The sequence below is a fragment of the Hyperolius riggenbachi genome, chromosome 3 (assembly GCF_040937935.1).
Source record: "Hyperolius riggenbachi isolate aHypRig1 chromosome 3, aHypRig1.pri, whole genome shotgun sequence".
Classification (NCBI taxonomy): domain Eukaryota; kingdom Metazoa; phylum Chordata; class Amphibia; order Anura; family Hyperoliidae; genus Hyperolius; species Hyperolius riggenbachi.
In genome coordinates this window covers 334,258,139-334,285,060 of record NC_090648.1, presented here as the reverse complement: position 1 = coordinate 334,285,060, position 26,922 = coordinate 334,258,139, and the positions used below count along the sequence as shown (strand labels likewise).

At 43.2% G+C, this 26,922-nt stretch overlaps 1 protein-coding gene across 1 annotated transcript in view; it reads left to right on the top strand.

Annotated features, from left to right (window-relative positions):
- Positions 1-1,871: 1,871 nt before the first annotated feature.
- Positions 1,872-26,922, top strand: part of NUAK1 (NUAK family kinase 1) — a 125,490-nt gene continuing 100,439 nt past the window's right edge. The window contains exon 1 of the mRNA XM_068276888.1: positions 1,872-2,921. Coding sequence (XP_068132989.1) covers positions 2,625-2,921 — 297 coding nt within the window. The 5' untranslated portion in view covers positions 1,872-2,624. The remainder of the gene's footprint in view (positions 2,922-26,922) is intronic.

Below are 26,922 nucleotides of genomic sequence, written 5' to 3'. Positions count from 1 at the left end.
GGTTGATTTTGCATCGTTTTTAATGCAAAATCAACCACACTACCAATCGAATGTCGGATTTAATTTATCCAATCAAATTCCATTGCGTGTGGAATTGTATGGTGAAGAGGGGGGCTTTAGTCTTGTGCACATGCTAGAGGGTTCCTGGCTGCCTCTGCTGAGAATGTAGCATGTGTTTAGCGGTCCTAATGCGTCGCCGATGGATCTGAGCACTGGCCAAACCCATTGTTTTCCTCCTCACCCCTCCTGCTCAATTGTGCACTGCGACATTGTTCCTCCACCTCCTTCCATAGCAACAGAGCACATGCCTAGTCTGTAGGCCAGCAAAATCTCTGAACAATATTCTGAAAAGGAATGTACCAATCAGTCCAATAATACAATACAAAATGCACACAGTGCAAATATGCATAGAAAAATTGCATGCATACAAAAATTGCATACCTGCAAGAAGAAAGTGTAACTATAAAAAAGGAATGTACCAATGAACCCTATAAGAAACAACACTAAATGGACAAGCACCATGCTAAACATACAACAGTCCCGATAAATAACCCAGACATATAATATCCAGAGTGTGCAGAAAGGCATAAATATCAACTGTCTACCCAAAAAAACATAACCACAAGGATACCACACCAAAACGGATGTAAGGTACTAGAAAGACATCACTTATTGAACATCATAAAATTAAAAACGTCAAAAATCAGAGGATGTCAGGGCACATATATCAGAATGGGATAATTGCCAATGTATCAAATCAATAAACAATGTACCCAGTAAGATTCATAAAGTGCTCTGTGCATCATAAATATACAAACGAATATCAAGTTTCATGATGACTGATGCATCACATTGATGGATTGCGCGCTAATGGATTCGATGGTCACGGATGAAAAACTCAATTGATCCTTACAATGTGAACTGGCCCTAGTGCTGGGCATACACGGGTCGATACTTCCTTATCAATCGAGCCGCTGATGGCTCGATTGATAATTTCCGACAGGTCCGATTGCCTGCCGGATCGATTCCCCGCTCGATACACAATAGACAATAGCGGGGAATCAAGCGGAAGATAAGGAAGCGCCCGCGGGGATGAGTGGGAATCGATCCAGACGGCCGCGGGGATGCGGCGGGAGTCGATCCGGCGGCTAATCGAGTCGCCGGATCGCATCGTGTATTCCCAGCATAATACAATGCAAAAGGTGCACAGTGCAAATATGCATACAAAAATTGCATACATACAAAAATATTTCATACATGAAAAAAGTGTGAATACAAAAAAAACTAATAAAGTGACCCATGCTGTGAAGTATCTTAAATCTATACAATAATAGCCTGTCCTGTAAAAAATATATCACCAGCTAGAAACAGATACACAATAGTATGCCATCAATGAATACAAGTACATCTATATCAATATCTCTAGACACAGACTTATGTCACTGTGGCAAACACTTTGGCAACTAGGGGAGAGGGACCTAATGCGCATCACAGTTTGCAGACGCTTCATCAGAGGTGACACTATACTTATGGTGTTTGCTGCCCCTCTACTGGTATTGCTTGTAGAGAAAAATGAATCAGACACCCAGTGTGCAGGTACTTTTAATGTAGATGGCCAATGCTTAAATACAATTTCAGACATAAAATAAACAAGTCATTTATTAACCTGGCCATGAAACATGAGCTGGACAATCCATTCTTCCTTGTACAGAATTGGGCAAAGTAGATTTGGCAGCTCTCCATGAAATTGTTAAAGGATGAACGATGGTCTGGATGAACTTTCTTAGCAGTGAGAGCAGAGCAGTAATAAGACTGGTGTTAATGGGAACACACCATCAGAGCAGAGGGTGGTGCATTTGGAAGCATGACAGCAGCAGGACAAGGTGGTACAGGAAGCCAGGCACGCAGCATCATTTCCCTGGCACTAGTAGTAGCCCATGTAATCGACTTGTGCCCCGCTGGCTGACCTCGGCTCCCTGCTCCAGCGCTGCCTGGAATGTGAGAGAGAAGGGAGGGAGGAGGCAGCGCTCCACCCACATGAGAGCACAGAGAACAGGGGGGATGAAAAGGGCCTCTCGCATCAGCCTGCATATAGTGCTGATCAGCATCAGGCAGGGCGAGAAAAGCGAAAGGAAGGAAATCCTGAGGATCATGGCAGCAGCAGGGAAGGTGAATCAGCATCCTGTAACATTACACCGCGCACCTCAGGTCACCGCATCGCACATGCTTCACCCCAGCAGCCACTGGCGGATCTAACGCTCAATGGAGAAGGCTGCTGCAAGCCACGGCACATCGTTCCTCCTGCTCACCTTCCTAGCTGAACACTAGCGATCACTGCCACACCAAATATAGACTGGGAATGGACCCCCCCTAGCGAGCCTTATCACATGTGGCATTGTGTCTCGCCCTCCTTGGACTGATAAGATCACATACCTCTGCCGGGCTCCTGCACAATGGGGGTGTGCTGAGCAGGAGGCAGGGGGTCGGTGTCACACACGTGCCAAATGCGCAGCTGCTGCTGCTGCCACCACCGACAAGTGACAGCAGTGACCGCTCCATACTGACACAGAGAGCTAGAGAGAGCAGTGTCCTCCTGCTGCGGGGACACACTCCCTGCCGGGGACATGGATGGGGATGCTGTGGAGAAGCAAGAGTCAAATGCTGATGACAGCTGCCTGCAAGTGGGGCCAGACAGGGGGGCTGTATGCATGGTGGAGCAGATGAACCTCTCCTCCCCATCCCAAACCCCCTCCGAGGAAGAGTCTGGCCCAAATACCCCAGAGCTTGCCTTGAAGCAGCAAGGGGTAAAGAGGCATAACCACAAACACAACCTGAAGCACAGGTATGAGCTGCTGGAGACCCTGGGCAAAGGGACCTATGGCAAAGTCAAGAGGGCCATTGAGAGGTTCTCGGGCAGAGTGGTAAGTCATATCACTTTTTGGATTATCATTCTGTATGAGGTGTGCTTATACTGCAGAGGTTCCAATGGGTATTTGATAGTGGTCAGAGGATCACAGCCAGCCATAATGACATACACTTTTCCACTCACAGTTGTAAAGTGGGAATGTTTATGTACAATGTAGCTATTAGATGTTAACATATTTTTTCCTTGCAAAACTTGCATATATACAATGTATCGGAATCCGAGGGGGATAGCACTGAAACTTTGCAATGGACTAATCAGATTGGAAAGCTCATGGCTGAAGGTGCCCAATATTGATTGTGCAATCTTGTCATAAATGAGGAACTACTTAAAGTATCCAAAGTATATTCACCCAATTTACCCTTCTACTACATAGATTTGGTAAGATTGTACAATAAAGATTGTATCATTGATGGGCACCTTGCGTTTCCAGATATGAGAAGTTCCATGCAAATTTAGTTCAGGCCTGCTGATTCTCGTAGCCAAACATAACCAGGCATCCACAATACTGGCTGTAGGTTCAGAGAACATTAGCAACCAGTCTAGAAATTCCATGCCTGGCAATTCATTTTTCATTTGAGATTGGTTAGCCTGTGGGCATTGCCAAAGGTTAAAGGTTACATATAGACATCCAGTTATTTTCCAGTCAGGTTTCATTCAGATGAAGTATCTCCATGATGCCCATTCACATTCCATTGATGTAATGATAAAATAATCAAACACCTATGTGACCATAAATGAAAAATGACCGCTCATTCAAACAAAAATTTCCATGTTTTTCAATTGATTTGGAGAAAAATCAATAATCCAAAATATTTTTTTCGTCAATGAATAGAAACCATTTATCAATGCTGTTATTGTGTGATCATGTTGTATTGTGTGTGGCCATCTCTAGATTGTGATTAGCTTGTGTATAGTGTCAGCTGCAGGAGTGTGTGTGTTCATGTGCTCATTGAAAGAATGCTTCTCCATCACCATCACTCCCACTGGAAGGTACCCGCATAAAGCAAAGTGTGGTACGAGGATGCAGGTATGCTCAAGTCTAGGATGATGTTGAATGCATGGGCTCAAGCCAATCCTCAGGACAATATGAGGCTACTCTATCAAGCGGCAAAGAAAACTCAAGCAAAGGATGCACAGTTTTCCAAAGCAACCAATAAAGGTTCAAATAAAACTTTTAAATAGACCAATAATCCTAACTGGTTGCGTTGGGCAACTGCTTCACTTTTACTGCAGTTTTCTTTGTGTAAAGCCTTTGATCCAGCCATTCTTCTGGCTGGTTGCTTATTCAGAAACCAAAACCTTCCAATGAGTGTTTTTGTTTATGTTAGTAGAAAAAGCTTGGACAAACTGCTGGTGCGGTTGCATCAAGGCATAGCACCTCCAGTATGCTGAATAATACATTTTCTGTGTACCTTATTTCAAGATAAGCTACAATCAGCTATGAAAAGATGCATCTTCTCGCCTGTGATTTTCTAACATTGTTAAATCCCACCTCCCGGTCCTATGGAGAGGGAAGGGGGAGGATTAGCTAGAGCACTTCCTCTGCCACTGCAACAACTATTGCAAATGGCCAAGTGTCATATTGCAAATGGCCAAGTGTTATCCAACTCAATGGATCGCTAACTGCATATATGTAAAAAAAGGTGCCAGGAAATTTGGGCGTAGGGTGAAGGCTCACCCTGCTGTGGCAAATTTTCCATTATTGTTTCCCCTCCAAGGTGCCGTACGGTAGGGGTAAGAGATGCAATTTGGCTTCCAGCTATTTATAGCATCTGAATTGCACAGTTTTTATTGTAATTTGGGGTTCCATCACATTACTGCCTATGGCGGTGCCCTTATGTCCTAGGCTGCACGGCGCACTTTTTACCTGACTCGCACTGATTAACCTCTGTCTAATCCTCCCCCTTCCTTCTCTGTGGGACAAAATAGGTTATTCCTCAGAGAGACCGACAGCTCATCTATACGCTGATGATGGGTAAACTTTCATTTGAGGCAATTACAAAATATCAATTTGGATGACATTTATCACCTGTGTGTAGGTAGCTTAACCGTGACAGCCTAATGCTGCTACTTGATGCAACTGTCTTCTTGTGTCTATCGGTTTCTTACACTTTGAACTCGTGTTATGCTGGGCATAGACGGGTCGTTTCTGCGGCTCGATTAGCCGCCGGATCGACTCCCGCCGCTTCCCCGCTCGTCCTCGCGTGCGCCCGGATCGATTCCCGCTCGTCCCCCGCGGGCGCTCCTTATCTTCCGCTCATTTTCTTCCCATTGTCCGCCAACGGGGATCGAGCGCAGAATTGATCCAACGGGGTATCGGACACGTCGGAAATTATCAATTGAGCCATTAGCGGCTCGATTGATAAGGAGGAAACGAACCGTCTATGCCTAGCATTATGCTGGGCATAGACGGTTCGTTTCCTCCTTATCAATCGAGCCGCATAATGCTGGGCATAGATGGGTCGTTTCCTCCTTATCAATCGAGCCGCTGATGGCTCGATTGATAATTTCCTACGTGTCCGATACCCCGCCGGATCGATTCTGTGCTCGATCCCCGCGGGTGGACAATGGGAAGAAAACGAGCGGAAGATAAGGAGCGCTCGCGGGGACGAGCGGGAATCGATCCGGGAGCACGCGGGGACGCGGCTGGAGTCAATCCGGCTAATCGAGCCGCAGAAACGACCCGTCTATGCCCAGCATAAGATGCTAGTTGGCTTTCAATGACTGTTTAGATATGGTTGTTGAACAGATATGCTGCTCGATTCTGCCCTGTGAATAGAGGAGGAGGATAAGTAGGAGCTACAGTATTGGTTGTCTGAGAATTGTCCAACTCAATGGATTGGTCATGGAGGTTAAGCCAAGTCAGAGGACACCTGGGCACACAGTAGATCATCACCAGACGCAACAAATGATTGATATGGTTGCACTGGAAGGGAATCTGAAAAAAATAAAAATGGATACCTCAGTTAGAGTGCTTCCAATTCCTCCTGGAGCCCACCATTCAAGTGCTGGGATCCTCTGAACACATTTGACAAGAGCTTGTTAAAAATGTTCTCATGGGCGAACTCCTGTCTGTATACGAGTGTGTTCGTGCTGCATCTGTGAAAGTACTTTTTGCGCATGTACAGTAGCACAAAGCCACTTGTGCATGCCTTGTTCCTCTGTGCAAGTGCGGCTACATGGTGCTGTGCATGTGCAAACCCGACTGGTGATTGCCCAGGATGTCCATGCTTGTACATGGACAGAAGCATGACCGCGAACAAGATGAAGGTCCCAGACAGCAGCAGTGGGCTCGAGGGGAAACAGCCAGAGACTTTCCACTACTTAGGTGTTTGTTTTTTAGGTTTACTGAAATTTAACTGGCTGCTCTGGGAAAGTGCACCAGTCTTCCTGCTGGGGTTACACCATGAGTTTTTTGGCAGATAGATGGCTCAATATGCCTCCAAAATGCCTCCACCTTTCCAACATGTCTGATCTTATTTTGATCATTTTTCTGATCGATTTTCTTATAGAAGTGAATGGAAATCGATTGGAAAATAGATTGTCCAGTAAAAACTCGTTTTGTATTCCCAGCAAGAGGCTCACACTGATAAATCTGCCTCATTATTATTTTGATACTAACAAGTTTAAGATTTCCACAACTCCTATTTCAACCTGGAAACTACAAATACCATTAGGAAGGTGAGGGATTTCCCTGGGCAACCGGAAATGTTTGTGTAGCCAACAACTTTCTAGTTTACAGTTGAGCGTGTGCGAGAGTGCGACCAGTGCATGAGCCAGAGAGGGGCCAGGTGGAGGCATTTTGACCAAAGAGAGAGATTGTTGACGTGCTGCCCTCAGCCTTTGGCATGCCTGGCGTGGTGACTAGAGCATAGGGGCATGTTAAGTGTATTTTGAGATAATCATTCAAATATGTTTGGCTGCATCACAAGAATACATTGTGTTATGCATGTCTTGACCTATTAAATCATTTTGCTGTAACAAATTCTATTCAGAGCAGACTGATCTTTATATTATATCAAAATAATGCAGTGCATTCATTGTTTAAACTTTTGCTTAAGGCTAGCAGATCTTTCTGCTTACTGTCCAGCTTTCACTGCTGATGCAACATATTTAGTAAGGGCCTATTTCCACTAGCCATTTTCTGCACGTGATTTTGGATGCTGAATCGCAGCCTATTGAAATCAATGAGCTGCATCTAAAATCGCATACGGCCCCCAAAAAATAGTGCCGGCAGCAGTTTTCTGCAGGCCACATCCGAATCCCTAAAGCCGTGCATGGTGTGGCTATAGCTATTCCACAGTAGCCGGATGCCACATCCAATATGGAAAACTGACCCCGAAACCAGTGGAAATAGGCCCTAATAGAGCTACATATAAATCATAGGTTTTCATTGGTTAATATGATCATGTGCGATTGTCTTGGGCAAATATCTGATGACGGCATAGCGCCGAAACCTGGTATGGAAGGAGAGACGGGCTATCTCTATCAAAGACCACCCTGATGTGTAATAATGTGCACTTGACAACAGAGTGGTTCTGAAGCGTTTTTTAAAACACTTGCAGGGGGAAAACCGCTTGGCTAATGAAAGTGAATGGGCTGGTGCACACTGGAGTGGCTCGTTTTTTCCACAAACGCAAACTCGGGGGCTGCAGCATTTTTTAGATTTCTGAGGCGTTTCTGCCTCAATGTTAAAGTATAGGAAAGTGGAAAACAGCTCTGAAAAACGTTAGATTAGATCAGTTTTCCAGGCGTTTTTGTTACAGAAGCTGTTCAGTAACAGCTTTGCTGTAACAATATTTGTAATCTGCTACACAAAAACGCTCCAAAAAACTCTAGGCATGTTGAGAAAACGTCTCTAAACATGCCTAGAATCGCTCTGAAATCTGCTTCAAAAACCTCTAGCATTTTGCAGATCTGCTAGAGGTTTTTTGTGTGTCCATGGGCTTAAGCGTGTTTAGGCAGTAAGGGTCCATTTTTCATGAACCCACAATGTAAGTGATTTGTTTTTAATATATGAAGACTGTGAAATAAAAGTGTAACCCCCTGTTGCTAAGATCTACTAAGCCTGGCCCTATGGTTTGTCCTTTGGTGGTGGACACTGTATACCTATTGAACACTGGGTGACTGCAGGCTGTAGCAGCAGGAGTGGGTGTTACATCAGCACTGAGGATTACAATTACAAAATATCTAGTATCAGTGTAGTCTGGCGAGTCACCACACCGCTAAATCAATAAATATGTTTTAAGTCTTCGGCTCATTCTCCACCCATTGCTAAATTTCCCCTCTCCATAGAACAGAGCAGAATGTTCAGGAGTAGCTGAGCAGCATGCCTGTAGAGTGCTTGTCCATAAAACGGTCAGCTGGAGTGTACACTTAAGGGGCCCATACACTCAGCCGATTTTCTGGCCGACCGATCGATCGATCGCAAATCGGTTGGCCAATCGACCGATCGATGGCCGATTTCGATCAATTTCGATGGATTTCCATCAAACTGGCAGGGTGGAAAATTTAGGTTGATCTAATGAGATTGCTTATCAGTTTGCATTGGCCTTAATGGAAATCTGATGGCAAAAAAATGCCATCAGATCAAATTTCAATAGATTTCAAACTGAAATCTATTGGAATTCTATCCTGGTAAAAAATGTTCTAAAAACGCATCAGATAGATCATCAGATGCATTTCTTATCTATCTGCTGACAATCTGACGAGTGTATGGGCACCTTAACTGTTGCTACGGCTGACAATTATTGTTTAACCACTTGCCGACCGCACACTCATACCGTGCGGCGGCAAAGTGGTAGCTGGAGGACCAGCGACGCAAATCTGCGTCGCCAGGTTCCTCCCTAATTAATCAGGAAAGTTCCTGTTAGATCACGGAGCGGGTCTCCGTGAATAGCCTGCGAGCCGCTGATCGCGGCTCGCAGACTAAATGTCAACGCAGGAGACATTTGTCTCCTTTGTTTACATTGAACGGCGCTGCTGCGCAGCAGCGCCGTAAGGCAGATAGGCGATCCCAGGCCAATCAGCGGCCAGGGATCACCGCCATGCGACAGAGGACATCCTGTCACAGGCTGCACAGGACGGATAGCGTCCTGTGCAGCCCCAGATCACCAAGGGGGACAGGTAGGAGAGGGAGGGGGGGATTTTGCTGCGGAGGGGGGCTTTGAGGTGCCCCCCCCGCAAGCCTCAGGCAGGCAGGAGCGATCAGACCCCCCCTGCACATCATCCCCATAGGGGGGAAAAGGGGGGGGCGATCTGATCGCTCTGCATGCACCCTGATCTGTGCTGGGGGCTGCAGAGCCCACCCAGCACAGATCATAAAAAAACAGCACTGGTCCTTAAGGGGGGGTAAAGGCTGGGTCATCAAGTGGTTGGCTCATTTCCATGGGCAGTTGAACTGTGTGCTCAACAAGCAGTTAGCAGGCAGCAGTGACCAGTTACCTGGCAGCTGCAAGCAGGTGTGAGAGGCTTTTCACTGCCTATGAACTGCTTGTGGAAATGAGCCCAACGTGTTAACGGAGCTGTAGGCATGGAATGGCCAACAATGATTCCATAATGGGATGAAGAGGTTTTTAGAGCTGAGTGGAAAGTCTACATTCGGCTAGTAGCTTGGTACCTCTTCTGTGAGAAGTGATTCTGATTCTACATTGCCTTGAGGGCTCTTTTCAATGAGCAGTTGATAGGCAGTGAAAAGACTGTTGAACGCTCACAACTGCTTGCTGCTGCCCGACAACTTCTTGCTGCTGCCTGGTAACTGCTCGCTTCTGCTTAGTAACTGCTCACTGATGCGCACAGTTCAGCCACATGAGGAAAGGGGCGCTTAAAATGATGATGCCATTAACATCTGCTTGGAGCTCGTCTATGATCACCTGGACAGACCAGACTCCTACGCCAGGATCCTTCTACTGGACTTCAGCTCAGCATTCAATACCATCAGCCCCAAAATACTGCAAGACAATCTGGCCGCAATAGGAGTCCACCCCACCCTGCGCCTGTGGATCACGGACTTCCTCACCAATAGGTCCCAGGTTGTTAGGCTCCTCACAACCTAGGATCACCAACACAGGAGCCCCACAAGGCTGCGTTCTGTCGCCGTTTCTGTTCTCTCTGTATACAAATAACTGCAAATCCACGTCAGACTCGGTAAAAGTAATCAAATTCGCTGACGACACGACCATTGTCGGTCTCATCACCAATAATGATGAGAAAGAGTACCGCCACCAGGTTGAAGGTGTCTGTCACTGGTGCAGAGAGAACGGATTGGTTCTAAACACAGCGAAAACTGTGGAGATGATTGTTGATTTCAGGAGATGCGCCTCCACCCCGCCCCCAATCTGCATCGATGGCAAGGAGGTGGAAAGAGTCCCCAGCGTCCGCCTTTTGGGCACAACTATCTCTTATGACCTGAAGTGGAAGGCCAACACTGCCTCCACACAGAGGAAAATCCCAACAGAGACTTTTCTTTCTCCGCCAACTAAAAAAGTTTGGTATGGCCCAAAAACTTCTGACAAACTTCTACACCGCTACAATCGAATCTGTCCTATGCTCTTCCATCCTGGTTTGGTACGCCAGCTCCTCTGCCAGCGACAGACTCAAACTGCAGAGGGTCATCAGATCAGCGGAGAGGATCATCGGGAGATCCCTTCCCTCTCTGGACCTCCTTTACCATTCCAGGCTGTACTCCAGAGCATTAAAGATCACCAGCGACCCCTCGCACCCAGGCCACCGCTTCTTTAGTCAGCTCCCCTCGAGCCGGAGACTCCGGTTCCGGTCCATCTTCACCAAGACCTCAAGGCATAAAAACAGTTTCTTTCCCTCGGCTGTCAACCTTCTGAACTCTCTCCACGTAACTGCACATCCCCACACCAAACAGTGTGACGGCACTGCGGCACACTACACATAGACGGCGCTCTAGCTCAAGCCGACTTTTCTTTTGACTTTCTTTTGGTTGTTTTTTGTGTGTTTTTTGTGTTGTTACTTATGCTACATTGTCTCTCTCTGCAAATGTGTTCCTTCCTGACTGCTTGTTTTGTCCTGTATCTATATCCTGTATCAGTACCCTGTACGTGCCAAGCCCAATTCCGGGCACGACCCAGTCGTGCTTGGCGATAATAAAGATTCTGATTCTGATTCTGAAAAGAGTGAGATACTTACCTCAGTAGTGAAAAGCCTTTGGATAGTCTAGAGGTTTCCTGGCTCCACCTGCATCTCATCATTTCAGTGCAGGGTCCTCCTATACATATTTGACAACATGGGTATAGAGGGAATGGTCATATTGTTAACTGTGTGGTTGAATTTGCAATATTTGACTTCTGTTCATAAATAGAAAAAAAGTCTTCTAAAATTGCTGTATTTATGATCACCGCTGCTGTGAACCAAGGATGATTAATACAAACAGAATATACATTTATTGGTAGGCTCTGGGGTTGTCATAGCAACGTGACGTTTGCTTTGATAACGCTTGTGTTGTGCCTCAAACTGTGCTCAGTGCATTAGATAGACATGGCATGAATCCTGTTGAAAATGCTACTCTAGGATTCAGTGTCTAGATGTTTATCTGAAGTGTTTATGGATCTACGTAGCCTCGTCCTAATGGACAGACAGTACTTGTTCACGTTAAATTATGGATGCACGACAATAGTATTGCATGCATTACCCATAAAACTCAATTCGTTTAGACTATGAAATAAAATTCTGATTGGTGGGTGTGAGGTGTATAGTTTCCATACATGGTGGCTGGATAGTATAATGGATAAGGGCTGTGCCTCTGATACATGAGACCTGGGTTCAAATCTTGGCTCTGCATGTTCAGTAAGCCAGCACCTATTCAGTAGGAGACCTTTGGCAAGTCTCCCTAACGCTGCTACAGCCTATAGAGCATGGCCTAGTGGCTGCAGCTCTGGTGCTTTGAGTCCACCAGGAGAAAAGCGTCGTACAAATGTTCTGTATCTTGTCTGTCTTCTATTTGGTCTACATCCACTCATAACACATAAGATCAAAAATGGAAATCCAAAGCATTTAATTTTAGTGGTGCATAACCTGCACTGCGTAGCAGGTGGTTTCAGTGTTGAGCGCTGAAGCTGGGCGCCACTAATATTAATGCTATAGTGCGAGGGGGGTGCATAAGGGCAATTTGAGGCTCCAGCGATCGCTGGACCCTGAATTGCTTCTCTATCAACCCCTTGAGTTGCTACAACTTGGAGGGGGAATAGTATTTAACGTTGCTGGGAATTTGAGTGGCAGCAGGGTGAGTTGTCATTCGGTTCACCCCTGCGCCCAACTCACCGGTGGCACAACAACACAAGGCGTATGCGTATACAGCACATTTATTATTTGTTTTTTAATCAAATGGGTAAATCATTTATTTGTTCAAAAGGGGTAATAAGGGGATGTTGGTAGGGTAAGGCTTAGTCAGTGATGGGAAGAAGTTTATATTACCAGTGATGGGCGAAAGTTAGATTGCCATCAAGGTCTGTGTGTACTTTTAGGTGTTTTGTAATGGTTAAAATTAGATGAGGGCTCACTTGAGGTGAGGCTTAGATACTGTTAAGCCTAGTACACAATTGTGTAGGTAAACTCTCATACTACATGGAGGTGGTACAGTTGGTCAGTAATTGGCCAACCAAAATTGAGGGTGTGTGCCAGGCTTTAGGCATTAGCTGGGTAAGGTTAATGTAAGTTTGGTTTAAGCATCTTTCCGCTTTAATGATGGATTCAAAATGTTGGTGCGTGCACACACCCTCACACACAAATAATGTATTGGCCCTTGAATCACTATATAATCCATTCCATACAGAATGACTAAATGCATTATGTGCAAAATAGTTTATGTATTATGTATTTATGTACTAAATGCAAAATAGTTTTATGTACCTGATCGTGTCATGGGCCCATTTATTCTATACACCCTTTTGTAAAAAAAAAATGCATTGCATGTGGTTTTCTATAACCAACCAAGGAGAGTAGGCAGTATACTATCCCAATACACGTTTCTTGCTTCCACCCTTCATCAGGGGCTCACACCGGATGAAGGGTGGATGCCCGAAACTCAGTGTTATTGTTTGTCTCCTCATTCTTTGTTTGGACAATTTGCAGACCGAGTTTGCTGTTGTTGGTCTGGAGGCTGGCACTGGTTAATCCCTCTCAACTGAGTAGAGTTGAACAGAGCCAGTTTGCCTGGAGATACACTAACTGGTTTCCTTAGCAAACTGTGCTTGCTTTCACATTTGTGTGTTTGTTTTTTTCATTCCACATTGCATTTTTAATTGGGCAGTTTTCTACACTTTTGAGCTAAATGGTCATGTTTCACTGTAATAGATCAGTGGGGAAAAATAGAAATGCACAGGGAATTGCACACAAGTGCTGCATATAAACACCCAAGTTAATGGAAACGTGGATTATGAGCATCAAAATGGACTGTGTATTAGCTTCTTTTAGTCGTTTTGACAGCAGGATTTAGGTGAACCTGTTCTCATACTTGCTGTGGAGTTGGTACAAAAATCATCTGACCCCAACTCCAACGTCTAGGTTTATGAAACCACTCACTCCAGTTATCCAAAATTTCTCTGACTCCAACTCCACACCCTTGCAGGGCTATGGAGTGAGTACAAAAATCATCTGCCTCCTCAGTTTATGAAGCCACCGCCTCAGACTCCAGGTACCCAAAAATTGCTCAGACTCCACAGCCCTGGTTGCAACAGACTTTTACCCTAACATGCTGTCTACAGTGCATTTCTGGATAATATGTGAAGAAACCTGCTCGTTCCATAGCAACTGACCATGCTATGAAATGCACAGGTTGATTGTGCACACATTATGCCTGCGAGCATTATGTAACGCATATAGCGTGAACATACACACTGTGCTGGTGTATTACCATATCCATTCAGATGTGTTGTAATTGCTGCTGGGTCCATAGCAGTGTCCACTGCTTGTCTTGAGCAGAGACATGTTATAGTTAAACTAATGTCAATGCAATCCTCTGGAAAAGTGCAACTTTTCTGAAACTGACAGAAAAAGAAGTCAATGGCATAGATAAATGTGAACTGCCCCATAGCAAACCCATTACATTCTTCAACCTGTGTTCTTTGATTCCGCTGTACAGTCCCTCAAAATTTTGCAGAAATAATGTAAACCGGGCCTAAAGAGCCATAGAGATGTTACACGTCTGATGGCATGACAGACTGACACGAGTACAGAGTCACCTGTGATAGGCTATAGTCAGGAAACCTTTCAGCCCCAGGCTCATTCATATTATAGAAAAAAATTCAGAGACAATCACTATCTTCTCAGATGAAAATCTATAATATGCACAACTGCATAATGATGTTTTTATCAATCTGCCAGCATTGCTTTCCTATATCGGACATTACTCGATCATACGCAGTTCCTCTTTCCCACTGCATCGAGCAGTACACACTGCTTAACTATAAGCCCTGCAAAGCAGCCCTATTGATAAGCACCGATGGTTAAGGGTGACATTTATTTAGCGTGAGTGCTCACTCTCACAGCAGCTGCAGCCGTTCTGTAGTATTTTTTTTGTGTGTTTTTCATAACCCCGGTGAAACTTTGCTTTAAAGTGTACCTGAGACGGGAATATCCCTGGCAGTAGACATGGGCTCCGGGAGGATGTTGAAAGCCTCTAAAAGAACTTACTGAAACTGCACCCACCCCCCTTATTATCCTCTTTTCTGCAGGATCTATAAACTTGGTCACTCCCAGAGTGCACCTTAAAACCTTTGGAGCCAGAGCTGTCTGTCATGCTGCCCCTACCCTTCGGAATTCCGTACCACACCCTGTAAAAACATCCCCATCCCTGGAATTATTCAAATCCAGACTGAAAAGCCACCTGTTCAGCCTAGCATTTGCAGACGTATAGAATTCTTCCTCTGTACCAAAATTTACCAGTCCACCAGTTACTGGCCTGAGCCATGCTTATGCACTTTGAGTCTTATGGGAGGAAAGCGCTTTACTAATGTTGTTGTTTGTAGTTGTTGTTGTAGACGATCCAGATGCTTCCCTTTTCATAGGTAAGTATCTAATTTGTTTATTTTTTTTGTTCACCTCGAGTCTACATTAGGGCTTCAGTTCAGAAAATAATGAAAATATATGGGCTTTCAATTTTTTTGAAGGCAAAATACTAGCGTTTAATATGTAAACATTCCTTTTTCCAAGCATTAAATACATTTTGTGATTCGCTGGCTTTAAATAAGACATTTTGTGTGATGAAAAGTTTAGGGCCCACTTCCAGCACTCTTGGTTGAACTGCAAGAATATGTCAGTGTAACTTATTTTCTAAACTGGATTGCTTTTCGAAGCTGTAATGTTGTGATGTTCACGAGGTTGCCCCAGGCAAAGGGGACAGAAGCAGACGGTAATGATGCCAGCATGGTCCAGTCCATTCCTGGAGTTATCCAACTGGCGATCAGTACAGGAATGCTTCTATTCTCTTTTCCTTCCTCCTTTTCTTTTTCAGGAATGAAGTTCATTTTCTTGGAATCAGCTAAGTATAAAATCTCCACGATAGATCTGTAATAAGGAAGATCAGCAACTGCTGATTCTCATTTGCCTTTTCCAAGCTATATGAATGCATTGTACCTGCAGACCTTCAAAGCCAACCAACAAATTGGCATAAATATGGACATTTTTGGGTAAAAAGCTATACATACCGCTATAAGTACAAGCAAATCTGTTATCTTTAGTGCTCAGTCTGTTTGTTATACTGCCCTAGACCACAATGTAAATTTGCAGTGATGTCTAATGCTAGGGACACACAATACAATTCTCTTTTAGATTTACCTGCCAGATCGTTTTTTTCCAATATGTCCGATATTAATTTTGATCAATTTTCCATATCCGTTCACTTCTATGAAATCGATCAGAAAATCAGTTGGTAAAATGGATCGTAATTAAGATTGGACATGTTTGGAAAAATCAATCTGGCAGGTAAATCTAGCAGAAATTTGTATCGTGTGTACCTAGCATAACATTGCATTGGATTATTCGGTGTGTGAAAATGTGCATAGTTGCATTGTAATCTGGGATTTACCTGTACCCTTTTATTGTAACGTAATCTGGAGGAAAGGGTAACATTTTCTTTGTACCTAGATCAAAGTATTATACCTAGTAATTATGGCCCTCAGTAAAACATCCAAGTACATTTTTAAATGCAGCCACAAAACATGTTATAAAAAACTCTTGTAGCAAGACATGCCATATCTTACCTACTCTTACTGGGAAGAACCTATTCTAAATGGTGACAAAATCTCTTTTCCTCCATACACAGTTCATCTCTTTTTGTCTTTTGTACCTATCTGGGGATAAAAAGCCACCCAGTTTTATGCCTTGGATGTCTTTTTTACATTTGTAAACTACATCACCACTAAGGCCCGTTTTACATAGCAATCGGCCCAGCACACCCTCTGGGCACTGGGAGGGGCCTGGTATGAGCAGTTGGGAGGCATCCATTTCATGGATACATATCTAAGCATGGATTCACCTGCAATCAGACACATCATGAGGCGGTTTGTTTCTGCCTGGTAACCGCACCACGTGTCAAATGCCGACAAGTGTGAGTTTACTAACACTGCCATTCGGCTGCTTGAAATTGCAACTGGAAGGCGCTTGGTTGCTGGCACATGGGAGGCGGAACTGTACAACAAAGGTTGCAGTTATGACTTCCACATGATAACACATAAGCCGCTTCTTTAACTCAACCGTGTACATTGAATAGGTCTCTGTAATCTGTTTCCAAATTTTCTCATGCTGTGATTTTAATAATGAGACAGCACTTTCCAAATGAGATCTATGAATATATGTGTCTAACATTCTCTAGATCACCTGTGGTCATCAATGGTCATGTGATGGTTGTCTGCAGTGACCTGATTCCCAGTTTCACCACTTTTTAATCTTTTACAGTACTGCTTGAAAGCTGCCTTACCACCTTATCTGTAAGTCTGTTAATATTTAATGTGAAAGGGATAACATTTGGAAAAAAGTAGCTTTCATGCCACGTGTATTAAAAGCATTTGATGTGCATGTTTATGTTGTAGGTTTTAGTATAGTAAATGTTTGTCAGTTTTGTTCCCATTACTTAAAAGTGGATCAGAACATTGTATTCCATATGAAAGTAAACTGGTAGGGATGTATTTAATAATGCAGCACTGTCCTCTGAATTATTTAGGTTTGCTTAGCAGAGCCACCAAAGACAAAGTGTTAATAAATTTAGATGTTACTCTGAAAATAGCATTAGTATTGGTACATACTTTGTGCTCTGTTACACATCAGTTGCAACCTATTCTCTCCTTGGAAGGAAGGAAGCAGAGATGCTGTACCATGTTCCTAATTCCTCATCACTGGCCAGCCCAAATGTACTTCTCCCTTATAAGTTCCTAACAGAGGATATGTTATATTTGACTAATAATGGTTGTCATTGAGACTTAGCAGGCAATAATGTTCTTATCACATTATTATTTTATTATAGGCCATCATAGATATAGCCATTCGCTTACACTTGCCGTTGAAAGAGGAGCTGTCAGCCATACTATCTCAGAAAAAAAACACATGTATAAGAAGATAAATACTTGCTCTACATGCATAACATATGTATTGCACTGTTTACGTTTTGATTTTAGCAATTTTTCTACAGTAAAAAAAAAGAAAATCCTTCTTAGCATTTCCCATTTTAAGTGTGGCTATTTTGAAGCCAATCCTGATGTAATTTCCTCCCTTACTCTCCTCTGTCTGATTTGCCCGCCCTTCACTATAGAAAGTGCATTGTCTCAGCATGATAAATATTGGCCAATCAGAGAGGAACAGAGGTGTGGGAGGGGAAAACAGAAGGGAAAGAGGCTTCAGCCAATCGGGCTGCATTAGTTACAGTAAGTCTGAGGGGAAGCAGAGATGCAAAAAAGGACAACCCAGCATGCCCTGCAACTTCCTTTTTGTGTACCAAATTTTGTGTGTACCAAATCAGAGTCAGGTAAGCTGGGTAATGATCATTTATCAACAAGAACAGTTATAGTGAGTTTAACTTTTGGATTAGCTGGTTAGCATCCTTATTACTTGTTTACCAGATAAAAATAAATAATTTATTTTTGATCTTATGCTCGACAGTTACAGAAGGGTTTTTAAAGTTACACTTTAAAAACATACAATTTAATATCTATTTTCTATAACATTAATGGGGAACATCTCTGCTATAGTTACTGTTTCTTAGTAATGACCTCCCCTTTGTTTGTGTATTGTCTGTGCAGCTATTTGTTTACATTGAGTACTGCCCTGTCCTCCTTCTGACCTTTTTCCACAACAGGTTTCATGGAGGACTGCCCAGGATCCCAGGGAGTTCTCTTAGGACTGTATGTGCTGCAAAACTATAGTAGAATTGGTTTTATCATGGTAACGTGTGTTCACTGATTAACCATTTGTGGAGCAATTTGATTTGGTAGGTTTGTGTTTTTAGTATTTTTTTTATTATTGTGTTCTAAAACTGTTCATTGAGACAACTCTGGAACTGTATGTGCCCTTGAGTCATGGAACAACACAACACAGGTATTTTTCTTGTAGTATGAATGAGGAGAAAGAGGTATTATCGGCACTGCAGGTGCTTTATTCCATCAAGGTACTTGGTAAAAACATGCACATAAAAATAACGTGTCACAAAAATCACATACCATGGACAAGTAGTGCGGTGGTGCGGTGGGTGCTGGGCAAGGACTGCCTGACGGCCGTTTCGCGCTGTATATGCGCTTCGACGGAGGCTGTAACGCGGGGCTCCCTCTTGCCGGGCATAAATACACTGTTTACCCGGTGTCCGGCATGATTGCGCCGATTGGCGCCGCCCCTAGCTTCCCTAATAGGCCAATTGCGTGGTGGAGCGCATATGCACTCCACCACGGCATTCTGGGAGTGGTGGCGTCATCTTCTACGGAAGCCTAAGCTAGCCACACTTATTAGGTGGCTGCTGTTGCTATTGTAAGCTATTGCTGCCGTTAAAATAAGATGTTTGCCATCTAGTGGCCAAAAATGAGATGGCATGTCAGGCTAAATGCTATACATGCATAGGTGCAGGCTTCTACCATCTAGAACATTGGTAAACAAGTGTAAATGGATATAAAAATAAGTGAAAAATAGTGAAACCAGTCTGTCAATAAATGAAAATAAAATAGTGAGTAAAAAATGCTTCTGTGTCCTTATTAAAAAATGTGAAAAATATCAACAGTGAAAATGTGATAAGAGGATATGTCTATCCAGTATAAAGTGCACTGTGCTGCCATATTAATTAATCTCAAACAATGCAATTTAATATTTGCAAAGGGAATTATTATTTGTTGCTAGAAGTGTGCGTCAGATTGAAGATTTAATATAAAGAAGAGGGCAGGGATTATTTTAAAAGAATGATATATGTTTTTATATCATTATTAACTGGAAAGATTTCTGCGGGGAGGAAGGGCTTAACTGACTATGGAAACGCCACTTTTTGCCGCCATCCAGTATATAACAGGATGGTGCATTAGTAATCACTATAGCTATTTTTAGCTTATATTAGTAATTAATGCCTCCACAATACATTAACCATGAATATAAATATAGATAATGAGGCAACCACATGAGAGAAGCCCATCAGGGCAATCCCAATTTATTATCCTTTGCAGGACTGATCAAGATACTCCCAGGAAATCGAGGAGGAGATAGGGAGAAGAAACTCAAAAGAGAAGAAGCCCTGCTAATCTTACGGACTGAAGCAATGGGCCCATTGGGCCTAAATGACGCCACAGATCTTTCTTGCTTTCTAGACCCATAACAAGAACAATCACACATGAATAGTGGCCTAGGCCACTTGCTGTTTGCCCACTGTTTACTCTTTGCCTCATTATCTATATTTATATTCATGGTTAATGTATTGTGGAGGCATTAATTACTAATATAAGCTAAAAATAGCTATAGTGATTACTAATGCACCATCCTGTTATATACTGGATGGCGGCAAAAAGTGGCGTTTCCATAGTCAGTTAAGCCCTTCCTCCCCGCAGAAATCTTTCCAGTTAATAATGATATAAAAACATATATCATTCTTTTAAAATAATCCCTGCCCTCTTCTTTATATTAAATCTTCAATCTGACGCACACTTCTAGCAACAAATAATAATTCCCTATGCAAATATTAAATTGCATTGTTTGAGATTAATTAATATGGCAGCACAGTGCACTTTATACTGGATAGACATATCCTCTTATCACATTTTCACTGTTGATATTTTTCACATTTTTTAATAAGGACACAGAAGCATTTTTTACTCACTATTTTATTTTCATTTATTGACAGACTGGTTTCACTATTTTTCACTTATTTTTATATCCATTTACACTTGTTTACCAATGTTCTAGATGGTAGAAGCCTGCACCTATGCATGTATAGCATTTAGCCTGACATGCCATCTCATTTTTGGCCACTAGATGGCAAACATCTTATTTTAACGGCAGCAATAGCTTACAATAGCAACAGCAGCCACCTAATAAGTGTGGCTAGCTTAGGCTTCCGTAGAAGATGACGCCACCACTCCCAGAATGCCGTGGTGGAGTGCATATGCGCTCCACCACGCAATTGGCCTATTAGGGAAGCTAGGGGCGGCGCCAATTGGCGCAATCATGCCGGACACCGGGTAAACAGTGTATTTATGCCCGGCAAGAGGGAGCCCCGCGTTACAGCCTCCGTCGAAGCGCATATACAGCGCGAAACGGCCGTCAGGCAGTCCTTGCCCAGCACCCACCGCACCACCGCACTACTTGTCCATGGTATGTGATTTTTGTGACACGTTATTTTTATGTGCATGTTTTTACCAAGTACCTTGATGGAATAAAGCACCTGCAGTGCCGATAATACCTCTTTCTCCTCATTCATACTACAAGTGATCTCAACTACATCAGAGCACGCAGGGTGCACCATATGAAAAGTAGTGCAATAACCCTGTCCGCACCGCTCCAGCGTCAGCTGTGTAATGCTGTAGTGCCAACTATATTTTTCTCCTTTTGCTGATATATGAAAACAGGTATTTTTCTTCCTGTGGGTTCAGTCTTTTCAAGTCGATCTAGTGGCTACTTGGGTGAGAGTGATTGTATCAGTAGTGTAGGCCCACTGGCGTGACTTCTTCTGAGTCATTTTTTTTTTATCTCTATTATCCTTTGCTTACTTATACAACATAGCTTCTTATGTTGTGGCTTTTTCCACCTATTATTGCCTTTGGCTGTTAGAATGTCTGCTGCTAGACTGATTTATTATCCCTACATCAAGCCATTTCAGGGTCATTATATAACACTTCACAGGCATTCCAGAATATGTTAGTTCTATATGTATTTCTATAGCTCATTGCGAAGAATGTTGGAGATGAATATTGCCAGTTTCTGTAGGTTTCCTCCCACATTTTCAAAAGCACATAGACAAGTTAATTGGCTTCCCTAGGAATTTGCCTTAGGGTGGCCATGCATTGGCAGATGACCACCAGATTTGACCATCTGATAGATCTCTCTCTGATTAAATCTGATCAGAAAGGGATCCACAGGATCCACACCCTACCTGTCAGCATGAAATCTATTGGAATTTGTGGAGCCGCCTCCAACTTTCTTACCCCCCAGATCTTCCCCATCTATGTGTACCCCCCAGGCTGTGCAGAGTGTTGCAGACTCACCTGTCTGCCGAAGCGATTCATCATCCTTCATCCCCCAACCTTCTCCATTGCTGTCGGAGGCACCTGTGCTGTGACATCATGTACATGCAGCGGGGTTCGATAGCTGGAGAAAGACACTGAAAACAGGTGATGAACAAGTGAGCCTGTAACGCTCTACACCTCCGGGGGCGGTTGTACATTTTACACGGGGGCCGGCTGAGGTCTCTGTCGGTCATTGGTAAATTAGACTCTGCTATCGCTTTGAAACTGCCCGAGCCCTTTCAGGCGATATCTGCCCAGTGTGCCAAATTGATAGTTTTGATTGATCACGGATGAAAATTGCTTGAAATTATAATGGGGGGAGGGCTACGTAGCGGTGCCGGATATCGATGCCCCAAATTGAATAATGTAGACAGTAATCTGTGAACGTGTGACAATAAGGCTTAGACTTTGAGCCCCTTTAGTGCTGGGAATACTCCATGAGATTTTTTTGACAGGTAGATGGTTCGATAGATAATTTCCGACAGGTCCAATCTGAATTTCGATCGTTTTTCTGATTGATTTCTCATAGAGACGAATGGAAATCGATCAGCTGAAAAATCTCATCGTGTATTCCCAGCATAACAGACAGCTAGTGACCAGACTGTGTAAAGCGCTGCAAAACATGTCTGAGCTATATAAATACTAGATAAATCTAGAATTGGCACTATGTAATGTAAAGCTATGTACAATTGCACAGTTGGCATGCAATTTGTGTCACCTGCTAGGATTGAAGTCCACCTGGTGGCTGACATTATAGGGCCCCAGTGCTGCACAGACGCGTCACTAAGCAACAGCCACGGGATGCGTTCTGTTCCCACGGAGGGAGGAAGAGGAACGACGGCACCAGGCACTGTAAGCATTTTCCTCACAGATTCAATGTGTAGAAAGCAGGTATTTTCTGGTGATCTTTACAGCCATGACCTAAAGCAGGAAGTTCCACAACAGTGGTTAAGATTCTCCAGCCAATACGTGATTGGGATATTTTGCGCATATGGTGGTAATGATAAATCACCCCCATTGTCATTTGGTTGAAGCATGCCCTTGTCTACTCTGTTGGGAAAACTGCAGCTGGTTTAGCTATGTTAGTTATGAGGATTATTACTGTATTTGCTCTTAAGACACAAAGGCAGTTCTGCTCAGCCCTGGGATCCAAGCATGCATTCCATTTGGATCTGGCAGACAAATCAGCTGTGACATAATTCACACCCCTATCAACAGTCCCACTGTCACTACAGATTCAGTCATTGCAAAGCCTTGCTGACATAGTTTTACATTGTCTTCATCAGTCTGCTTCAGGGAAGAGGGTGAGCATGGCTTGCTTTCTAATCATAGCAACTTGTCTTATTGCATTTGTCTACATCCGACTGAAGTTTGTGTTCATAACTGAGCCTATTGTATTGTTTAACCAGTCTTCTACTTAATCAGTATGGCAGCACAGTCTTGTGTATTTCACACACTGTAAATGTATAATCCGTTAGTTAGAAGCCCTAGTCAGTTCCTGTTTATAGATCTTGGGCTTGATTCACTAATTGTAGCTTGCTGCAGCAGCGCGTGTTGAATGAACTTACGTGAGTTAAGTGAATACATACATACATACTTATAATATACCTGTAGAAAGACCAGTTTCCGGCACTAGATGAGTTGCAAGATCAAAAACACCGACTTATTTCATCACCCGGTAATAAAATACTAGGTGTGTGTGGCCTGACAGCTGTTTCACAAGCATTGCTCACTTCTTCAGAGACCAGACACAGTTACAAGTCACACAGTGCACAAGTTTAAAGAGAAACTCCGACCAAAAATTGAACTTTATCTCAATCAGTAGCTGATATCCCCTTTTACATGAGAAATCTATTCCTTTTCACAAACAGACCATCAGGGGGCGCTGTATGACTGATATTGTGGTGAAACCCCTCCCACAAGTAACCCCTCCCACAAGAAAAGTTCGAACTTTTGTGGGAAATAGCTGTTTACAGCTGTTTCCAACTGCCAAAAACCATGCAGCAGCTACATCACCAGCATAGACCTCTCCCCACTACAGAGCGGGCGTTCTATTCAAAGCACCACCCTGAGCTTCCTGCCTCACACCAGAGAGAGGGGACCACCCCTTTCGGAGCTAGTCCTCTGAGAGTTCCCCAATCAATGCCGTGGCAGCTAGTCCAGCGCACCCTGTGTTGGGCAGTATCAGTGAGGCAAGTTGTGTGTCAGTCTAGTTCAGTTGCCCTGACTACACTCTGCTATGCGGAAGTCCATCCTTTATTGGAAATTCCACCTAAAATGCATAATCCTAAAATAACAAACATTAAAACACAGCAGTTAAAAACATTGAAAACATTGTTGGCCCTGGAAAACCATCTCGAAAAGGAGAATAGATTATAGAGCACAGAGAAGAGAAAGCAAAGCATCTTAATTGATTCTCCAGCATGCAAAATATATGAGCCTATATGCTAAGCAAATGTCAAGGTACAGTAAATCCAACAATTGTCAATCCGGGGATATTAATCTTCAAATCTGAACATTTGAAAAAGAAAAGTGAACCTAGGATAAATCTAGAGAGGGCAAGGGGATCAGTGTCTATCCAGGAAGCAGTGGAGTTCATTACGTTTGTTAAGCCCCAAGCGTCTACACGCCTCGGTCACTGATATGATCTTAGCTTCTTCCCTCCACAGGCACTGATCCCTATTGCCCCCACCCCTCCACACGTGACACTGCAACCTGCTTCAATCCCATAAATCCAAATACGTTTAGATTAGCAGCATGAATTAGCAACATTGGCAGCAGCATGGTGGGGTCTCTAACTTCTTGCACTAGTTCAAGAGACAATACATAAATTAGCGGGGTTTGAGGCCAGTACCAGATCACGCTGCAGCTCCACCCTCTGTTGCACCAGTGCCACCATAATTACATAGCGCAGTGTGGTGCAATAGGGGATTGAATTGTTGGGACCAAACCTGGTACAGGCATCATGGAGCCCAAATGCAATATTTATATTACATGGCGGAGCATGAGACATTTGGCAGCAGTCTTGGACTTGGTCTAACACTTTGATCTAAAGGGGCTGACGCCATGTCGGATTATATAGTACTATTACACCCCTAGCGTCAGCCATATTTATCTTTGTCAGACTGTCTATATCTAAATTAGAACTGAACAGGAAAATACCAATATTCATTTTTGAGATCCCTCCAGCAGGAAGTTGATAGTAGAGTGGGTATTCCCAGCTAGATAGCAGCTAAGACTGTTTAGCTTGCTCTATAGCTGCAGTTATGGCTACAAAGAGTTCATAATTTTCTAGCAGAAGGAGGTGGTGGGCTGGGTCAGGTGATTTGTCACCATAGAGACTGGCTGCTACACCTATCAGCAAGTAAACCTACCAAGTAAAAGTATTGGCTTAGAGGGGTCTGGAGCTGAAAGGCAGAGGGCAGTCAGCTTTTTTTTTTTTTTTTCTTATGCGAACTCAGCTCGGCCTTGCCCTTGCCCGGCCTAATCACAAGCTTCATTAGGACACTCCCGGTGTCTAGCTCTTTAGTTTGCATCATAGTTCGCGCTTCACTTATATTTTCTTACTTATTTCTTTTCTTTATTTAATAATTCCATAAGCAGAGAATCAAACAAAAAATATAATATATCAAACAAAAGACAAAACCCATTCTTATGACCGCTACCTCCCCTCCCCCCTCCAACAGAGTCATACATTCTCCTATCATCCCTTCCCTCCACCCATCCTCCACATACACTCACCCCTTTCTTACTATCCATCATACATTCCATGTATCAGCCGGCTCTTCACCTCTTATTCCTTCTGATTTTTCCCCCTTCAATAATGTAGTAATAGGTCCGACCATAGGGTTTTTAATTTTTTTATTCTGCCTTCTCTTAATGGGTCCGTCTCTTCCCCATCAACTTCCTCCCAAAAGTGGCACATCTCCGTAAACCAGGTTGTCATATCGATTGGGGCTTTTTCCTTCCACCTTTTAGCTATTATATAGCGTGCCACCTGCCTACCAATTTCTCTAAGTTCTTTTTATTTGTTTATTTTGTTCTTTTTCTATGACCCCAAGCATAGCTTCAATGGGTAAGATACATACTTTCTTTTTCAGCAGTCTAGTCCAAAACCCAGCCAACTCTTGCCAGAAGGCTGGGTCAGGTGATTTGTCACCATAGAGACTGGCTGCTACACCTATCAGCAAGTAAACCTACCAAGTAAATGTATTGGCTTAGAGGGGTCTGGAGCTGAAAGGCAGAGGGCAGTCAGATTTAAACAGCTGTATGCAAGTTGGATTAGTATGACTCTTTCATGTCAATCGGCTATATACACACTGAAAGCCAGACACACATCCAGAGTCGCTGGTCATCAGAGACACAAAAGAGTGATGTGTGTGTTCAGTGATGTGATCACGGGAGTTCCTTCTTGCTGACGCAAAGCTAAATAATTGCAAATACCTTCTGTTATTAAAAACAGAAGATAGTAAAAATTACAGAATTTATAAACTGTGTAATGTTATCTGAGGAATGCAATAGTCTGTATTGTTCATAAGAAGAGAAAGTATGCACAGTACAATAGTAGGTTTGTTTCCAATCAAATTCCTCTGACAATGGACACTGTTATATATGCATAACTCTAGCTAGTATTTGCTAGACACACAAACAATGCATCTAAATATGCTCCCTACACAAACAAGGACTGTGTACATGTCTAGCAATGTTTATTTTGCGCTTTGTAACTTCTTATCTATACTTTTTAAAATGTCATTCCATTGTTGAGGAATTTGTTGCCCAGCCAATGACCCCAGCATATTACCAAGTTATCCAGAATTTATTAATACAGATATATTTTTTAATTTTACACTATATTGAAGACTAAAATTGTGCCTAATTGAAAAATAAAAATATAGAGAGATAAGATAGGTCAGCCTTGAAAAGAACTAATCTTAAATACGTATTTCTAATAATCTGAAGCTTTATCCTGAAAGCAATATAACGAAACTTGTGTAAATATAAGTAGGCCATTGCATTTCTTGTAATATCAGGAATAACGAAACTGCAAAGTTAAGCTGGCCACTAACTGTCCAATTTCTAGCGAAAAATCGTTCGAGCGATCAGAAATTCTGATCGGATTGGTTGTAAATAATCTCCATTGGTGGACACAATCGATTATGAACAAGTGAAAAAAAATGTCGCCCGAATGAATTTTCGTCGAACGAAAATTTTGATTTTCTTGGTGGTCGTGATAGATCGGAAGCAATGATTGGTTAGTTGATGGTGTAGTGAACGATTTTTCGTCCGATC